Source organism: Trachymyrmex cornetzi, unplaced genomic scaffold (genome assembly GCF_001594075.2).
Source record: "Trachymyrmex cornetzi isolate Tcor2-1 unplaced genomic scaffold, Tcor1.1 scaffold57, whole genome shotgun sequence".
In the NCBI taxonomy this organism is placed as follows: domain Eukaryota; kingdom Metazoa; phylum Arthropoda; class Insecta; order Hymenoptera; family Formicidae; genus Trachymyrmex; species Trachymyrmex cornetzi.
Window position 1 is genome coordinate 913,939 of NW_017299882.1, and position 7,617 is coordinate 921,555.

Sequence of the window (7,617 nt, forward strand, 5' to 3'; positions counted from 1 at the left end):
CATAGTTCAGACGTTTCTTTCCAATCCCTTTTCATTTATTGCAAAATATCTTTTGTGCTACGACATTTTAGACTTTCTAACTCAAAAAAAATTTGTTTTTCAGTCTTCAAATGATAGTTTAAAAAAAAATTAGTTAAAATCATTAATGCACTACAATCTGATATACAAGCAAAAAAAATGCTAGGTTACAAATACCAGGTAGGGTAGATAGGGACTTTTTTGAGATGTGGGTACTGAGGGTTAAAACTGAAATATATTTTTTTAATGTTTAATTTATAACTTTAGAGCTTGTACTTCACACAAATTTTTAATTATAAAAGTCATTGCACCAATTAAAATTGATAGTATTATAGTCTTCATATTAATTGTCTAAATTGGTTTAATAATTGTGAATTACAAAGGCGTGAATATTATATATTTGTTATATGTATTTTTGTAAAATAGATTGCAGACGTGGACAATCTCTGGTAGTGTGGGCGATCGCAGAAGGTAGATTGGCCGCAAAGGAAGTTGATTTGGCCTTGATGGGAGAAACCGGCCTTCCCGGAAGCGGTGGTGTCATAATCGGCGTTAGTGCTTAAGGACCTTCACGATGGATGTTGGTCTTCCAATTAAAACAAGAAAAGATCCACCGTGTACGCGTGCCGCGAGGAAAGAGTCGTATCGACTATTAGAAGGCAAGGAAAGAGTCCTTGGAGATCCAAGGATGCGAGAGTGCTCCAGGATCCGAGGATTCGAAAGTTTCACGAATCCAAGGAGATACAAGCCTAGAAATGTAGAGTTCAGAAAGAGTCTGAAAGGATGTAAACATTCGGAAATCCGCGAAATCAACAATCCAATGATTTATAGCTCCTAGAATATGGAGATCAAAGAATTGTCCTAGGACTAGATGCTTTTAAAATTTTAAAAATTGAACATCTAAAGATCTTGAGAACCTAAAGATCAGAAAATTCGTATGTTCGAATTTTACGTGACATCTACAAATTAGATCTTAAGGTTCAAGAGTTCGAATATTCTAACAACGAGAATATTAGAAAAGCAAGTTTCGGCTTCCACAAATACAAAAATTGAAGAATGAAAAATATCAAAATATGAAGAAATAAAGGATTATAATAATATATGTGACTCAACATTACAAGAATTCAAGAATCTTTCGAAAAATTTTAAGAAACAAAAATTTAAAAATATGTCAACTGTATCCAAAAAATTGAAAAATTTTATATTTAAAAAATTTTTTAAACATACCTAACTTTATGTGATAAAAATCTAATTTCAGATATAACTGCAAATATTATTTGCAGATGAAACAGCTCTAAAGATTACAAAATTTAACATTAGTCAAATGGAAAATAAGGAATCTAAGAAATTTTAGAAACTTTAAACCACAAATCTACAATTATTGCACATTCAAAAAATCTGTTATATTTATACTACGACAAACTGGCAATTTCAGGAATTAAAGAGCATGAAATTCGAGTATTCGCAAATCAATTAGTGATAAGCAAGCGATTAGAAGCATTCGAGGATTTAAGGATTGAATGATTCTCAAACCTCGATCTAAGGATGTGATAATCAAGTGAGAAACAAAGTAAGATAATTTTTGCGGCGCGAATTTTTCCGAATAACGGGAAATAAATGTAATTTCTTCATAACGTAGTGGAATCGTCTAACCATCTCGTTCGTCCAATTAGAATTAATCACACGTGAGAGAATTAGAGCTTTGAGTATACGGAAAGATACTGAAGTGAGCTGATAGCAAGATCTGCATAACTACACACACGGATTTATATTAGGTGATATACTTTGCCAACTAAAATGTTCTTTTCAACATGCAATTTCAAATCTATTATTTTAACGATAAAAATAAAGAGAGATATGTTTCAGTAAAACATTATTTCTAAAGTACACCTATACGAAACTTTCTAACGTTTTTAACTCTCCGAAGCAAATATTCTCAATTATCTTACATGCAGTTTAAATACTTCAAACAATTATAAATTCATTTTTCTTTATGGGACAAAATTCAAGGATCGATTGTAATTATTAACGAAGTTCATGTGTAAGTACAAAAAGTATTCGTATATAGCCATTTTTCTTCTGTATGTTTTAATTAGCAATTGAGAATATAAACATGAGCAGATCATAAAACGTTATACAATAAAATAATATTCATTCATTATTATCTTTGTTCTTTTGAATCTCATTTTATTAATCAATAGATACCATCTAAAAAAATATAGATGTTAAATATATGTAAAATATTTAGCATAAAAACATAAATATTAATATTGTGTTATTTTATTAGCAGTATGGTAAACATTATTTTTAATTAAAGATTATAATCTTTTGGTAAATTTTATATTGTGTTTCTTTTTCAAAGATATTAAAGAATATTCTTTAGAAGAAAAATTATAAATTTAACAAAAAATAATTTGCTTTAGAATAATTCATTTAAAAACTACACATTATTTCTTTCTGAAGGATTAAAGATACAAATAATAAAAATTAGTATACAGAAATTTGTCTACATTTTCTTTTTTAACGTGTAATGGCCAATTAACGCTATCGCAAAATAATGGCATACGAATACTTTTATAGTACACTTATCTTTTATTCACTTTCAGTATACGATTACTAGTATTTTTAGCATTCTTAGGCATTCGCCTAGGTTGCCTAATGTATTATTACGAATCTGCTTTCTGCTAATTATATTATCGATAAAAAAAAGTTACATGAATATTATCGAAAGATCATGCTATAGTATAAATAATAAGAGGACAGTGTAGCACTTATATATATCGTTCACTGCAATTTAATAATAATAATAATTCTGTCAATTAATTCACAGTCGAATTTTTGCAGGCGAATAGGAAACGGTCGTTTAACCCTTTAACCGCACATAATTATTTAACTTTTTCATTAAACTTGATCATAAATTGAGTACTTCTGAATTCTGTTAGTAAAATAATCATGGCAGTCTTAAAATATAGTTATAATTTATTAAAATGCTCGAAAAAGCAAAAATAAAAGAATTAAAAGGAGAAAGTTTAATGTATTCTCCATCAACGTTGTATATCAAATATAAACAATATTCGAAATTTATACAATAATATATATTTATGTAAAGAACTACATATTATGTAAAACATTATACATTTATGTAAAACATTATTTAATTACTTTTAATTGAATATTGAATCGAATAATTATTTAAATTTTAATTTCAATATAATTGTAAATAATGAATTCATATTTGAGTTTAAAGAAAAATAAAATAAATCATCGGTTAAAGGGTTATTATCGATTTTAATAACTTAATCAATCGTCTTCAATGCTTTTATGAGCTGAAAATATCCTAATGAATTGCGTTTATATAAATTGCAGTTCCACTTTTGCGCGCATTCTATCAAGAAAACAACATTAATGCTTCTAATCACGTTTTTGTAAAATTCACAGTTTCGAAAAAGAAAATATACAGCTAGGCCTTAAATTAGAAATTTACCGCTAAAAGGTAATTTATTATCAACGAAACAGAGCTAACATTTCATATTATTAGACGCGATTTATTTCTAATGCAATTTATCTTTTTATTGATAGCCTTGTAAATTTCAATACATACAATATCTTGAGACAATAAAAATATATATTGAATGTTACGAGCAACATCACCTTTGGCCTTTTGTTTATAACAATTTTCTAACCCACTTTGTACATACACATATAATACATATAATATTCTACATATCATGTTCTACTAAATCTTCAACAATAACCAAATTTAATTTAAATCAATCAAAATTAATTTTATTTTTCTAAGAACAATTTTTGCTTGTAATTCACAACGTATTTATGCTAAAAAATTAGCATAAATGAAAAGGACACTATATATACATCTGTCGCGTGAATTTCTTTAGTAATAAATTCCCTAATTCGATTTTTCTAAGATGTCACTCGTTCATTAATAATGAACGTATAGATACAGTCATCGTGTTCTTACTACTGGCTTCAGGATTATTAAGGTTAAAATAGTTCCTGGAAAAATCAAAAGAAAAAATGCCAAAGAATTCGCGGCGCAACAACGAATCGACGAATTCGTTGCCCATATTGCGCACCTCCGAAATTCCTGAAGAGTTTTTGCCTCCTCCCTCTCGAATTCCAATAGCGAAATGGCAGGAAATAATGGAAGACGAACACGTCAGTCATATCGTCGGCTTTATTCGCGAGGAAATCGTCCGGTCGGCTGCGGACGCGATTTGCGAAGATTATTTTCGAAAAGCAGTCTACGGTTTTGTTGTCAATTGCGCTTACGAGGCTTGGATGCGCGCGTTTCAGGTAATTTGCAAAAATCCAAGTAACACGCAATAGTTACAGTGACGTAAAATTGACATAAAATTTTCATCGAAACGACATGGTCTCGTAATCAAGTATTATTTGAAAAGTATCGGAAACTCAGTGATCTAGGTAGAACATAAAAGTTATAATGATATGATAAATTGTTACAAGAAAAAAAGAAAAGGTTTAAATATACTACTAAGATTTTATTTCATGATTTTACACATCATGCGATTGGTACACTGAAAAAAAATATATCTATTCAATTTTAATAAATATTTTTTTGAACAATACTAACTGAATATTTACTAAAAGTGAACGTATTTATTTGGTACAAAAATCATTAATTTTATTTAACTGTCATTTTTTTATTTAGTAAGCATTTGTTTACATCGTAAATAAATGTTGAGTTAATACTACTCCAATAAATGTTTATTAAAATTTAGTACATTTTTTCTCAGTGTATACCAATGACATAGAGAATGGATTGCGCGATCCGTGTGTCAAAATGGTCGATAGGGATGAGAGAGAGGGACCGTGGCAGACGGCCATTTCTATCTCTTTCCATTCAATGGTGCAATGGGAGAGAGAACGAGAGAGAGATTGGCCGTCTCCCACGGTCCCTCTCTCTCATTATTGTCAAATACACTACTTAGATACGGATCGCGCAGTCCATTCTCTATGTCTTTGATGTATACATATTCGATTCTTGCGATCGATTATGTTTTCAGTGGGCGCATTTGGAGTATGATAATCGGGGAATGTTGGACGGATGTCCCACTCCGGACGAGGCATCGCCGCTAGTCGTTAAGCATCCTCAATTACCTCGAGGTGTCCCGACGGTGTACGGACGTCTCGCAAAATTGACCGCGAGTAAAAAATCATCGAGTCAACGCAAAACGAGCTGCGCGAAAAGTACATTGCACGGAAAGAGCGGACGATTAAGTACGAAGATCCGTAATTAGAGTAATTACGCGATTTGATTAAAGGAAAGCCTACTTTCGATCTCAAATGACGTATGTATTCTGTACGTATACGTGCGAAATAATTACTTCTTAAAACGAGACGAGAATTATTAAATATAAATTCAAAGCAGCGAGAAAATTGCTTTTTCGTATAATTAACACGAAATTATCAATTGTACCAGTTAATGAGGTAAAAGTAAAAAATAATGGAAATGAGTATTTCAAGTTCAATGCTCTAAAGTTGTTCACAGATATATGAATCAATAAAATTATAATGGTTGTATTCAACAAAAACCGCAGCTTTGCAAATGTTATAAGATTCTTTGATATATGATTACTTTTAGATCCAGTGAGGGATTAAGCTCACATAACACAGTTCGTCAAGGAATATCTTAAGAATGAATGTCCAATAAAAGACTTGTACGTCCCCAGAACGTCTATAACAAATTGTGTCGTGTGAAAAGGCAAGACTAATCATATTAAAGAATTTTACAACTGTTGCAAAGCTGTTTTCTTCCTGGTGAAAATAATAATTAGAGTGTAAATCGCATGAATGTACAAAAGTAATAAAAGCACGAATAAACGAAGCTTTCAAAAGGCAAAAATTAAGCCAGACACCCTTTTTACACTTCGTTGTTTCAACTTTTACCTCTTCAAAGAAGCTTTTATTTACGCTTCTGTCTCCTCTTGTATTCGATTCCAACTTTTATTCTCGTCAGGGTCCTTCTCAAGATAATTAGCAGCCAATCGTAATTATATAGTAAAGATGCTCGCTGTCGATAAATATGCGATTACTCATGCAAACTATAGGTATTGATTTTACTCACCAAAAATATACTTCAGCCATTCCTTTCGCGCCCACTTTGGATCGAAAACGTACCGGCTCTAACCGCTTTGGAATTCACTTGTTGATACATAAATCCGATATCCAATTACAACAATCGGTTAATTACGGTCGCGCGATGATTAATACGTCTCGATAGTCGCCCGGTACTCACGATACTTATTTGCGTACGCATTTCGCTTTAACGGGAGCGAAACGTAGGAAATACATACGGATCATAATTCCGTCACGATCGCAAACGAACGCGGCGCGAGACAACATGGCGGACGTTGCTGCGCGCGCTCCATAGAGTTTCTCTAGTAAGAGTCAAAAGTTTGTTCGCGTCGCATGCTCCGACATGCTCCTACTTCCACCTATTGTACCTTCTACTCACTCAAATACGCTCATTAGAGTGAGTAGGAACTATGGTAGGAACGTAGGAATATATTGAACTATTGAAGCATGTTGGAGTATGCGACGCGAACAAACCTAAGGCTGGTATTCATAATCCGTTCTTATTTCAAGATTATCTTAAGTAACGTCTTACCCCGGATCTACAATAGATTTTTAAGCCTTAAAAGCCATAAGGAATGGACGAATCACAATCAATTATTCTCCTCGCATTTGACTGTAGTCGGTCAATTTTTTAAGGCTTAAAACACTTATTGTAGATCCGGGCTTAAGACGTTAATACAGCCTTCTGATTGGTTCGCGACTTCTTAAGACTGTACTTAAGACGGTCTTGAATATAAGATGTGACTATGAATACCGGCCTGTAGGGTAATTACGGCTTTACGATGGTCATCCGAAACTTTCAATTGCAAAGACATAGAGAATGGACTGCGCGATCCGTATCTAAGTAGTGTATTTGATGTGGTCGACAATAATGAGAGAGAGGGACCGTGGGAGACGGCCAATCTCCCTCTCGTTCTCTCTCCCATTACACCATTGAATGGAAAGAGATAGAAATGGCCGTCTGCCACTGTCCCTCTCTCTCATCCCTATCGACCATTTTGACACACGGATCGCGCAGTCCATTCTCTATGTCTTTGTTCAATTTCTATATCTATAATAATGTGTCCGCACCCATGGTTCTTGAGCGAAACGCGAAAAGGACGAAGCTGCCGCGAATGCGCGCGCGACTACGAACGTGAACGAACGCGTCGCCGTCGTCGCCGATCGCACTGCGGCGCGATGTAAACTAGTGGCTGCGCATGCGCGCGTTTCAAAAATTTCGCGCAACCACCAAATATGAAAATATCTGGATATTGTGAGTACGGTCCATTTGATGCTACAATTAAATGTCTTGAAGTATTCTTTGATTGATCAATTAATGAAATGCTTTCTTCTGGTTTTATCTCATATATAGGACTCTAGTTTCATCCAATTAAATACTTTAAAATAACACTAAGTGTACCGCAGGGAATGGAAAGTTACTTTTTAAAAGTAACAAGTTACAGTTACTCGTTACCGAGTAGGAAAAGTAACAAGTTACCG

General features: G+C 33.0%; 2 protein-coding genes across 5 annotated transcripts in view; both read left to right on the forward strand.

Moving 5' to 3' along the window:
* Nucleotides 1-603, forward strand: part of LOC108766122 (putative glutamate synthase [NADPH]) — a 36,395-nt gene extending 35,792 nt beyond the window's left edge. For 3 of the 4 annotated variants that reach the window (XM_018515203.1, XM_018515202.1, XM_018515206.1), the window contains one exon: nucleotides 445-603. In XM_018515203.1, coding sequence (XP_018370705.1) covers nucleotides 445-581 — 137 coding nt within the window. In that variant the 3' untranslated portion in view covers nucleotides 582-603. The remainder of the gene's footprint in view (nucleotides 1-444) is intronic. The other variant, XM_018515204.1, reaches the window with a different exon arrangement.
* A 3,360-nt stretch (nucleotides 604-3,963) lies between these two features.
* LOC108766123 (uncharacterized) lies at nucleotides 3,964-5,506 on the forward strand. The gene is made up of 2 exons (XM_018515207.1): nucleotides 3,964-4,332; nucleotides 5,064-5,506. The coding sequence occupies exons 1-2, from the start codon at nucleotides 4,054-4,056 to the stop codon at nucleotides 5,295-5,297; spliced, it is 513 nt and encodes a 170-aa protein (XP_018370709.1). The 5' UTR covers nucleotides 3,964-4,053; the 3' UTR covers nucleotides 5,298-5,506.
* The last annotated feature ends 2,111 nt before the right edge of the window (nucleotides 5,507-7,617 follow it).

What these genes read in the sequence shown, in the direction of transcription:
- LOC108766123 (XM_018515207.1), top strand. Translation starts at nt 4,054, where the DNA reads ATGCCAAAGAATTCGCGGCGCAACAACGAATCGACGAATTCGTTGCCC. An exon ending in CTTGGATGCGCGCGTTTCAG is followed by an intron (nt 4,333 to 5,063) that starts GTAATTTGCAAA and finishes TTATGTTTTCAG; the next exon opens with TGGGCGCATTTGGAGTATGA.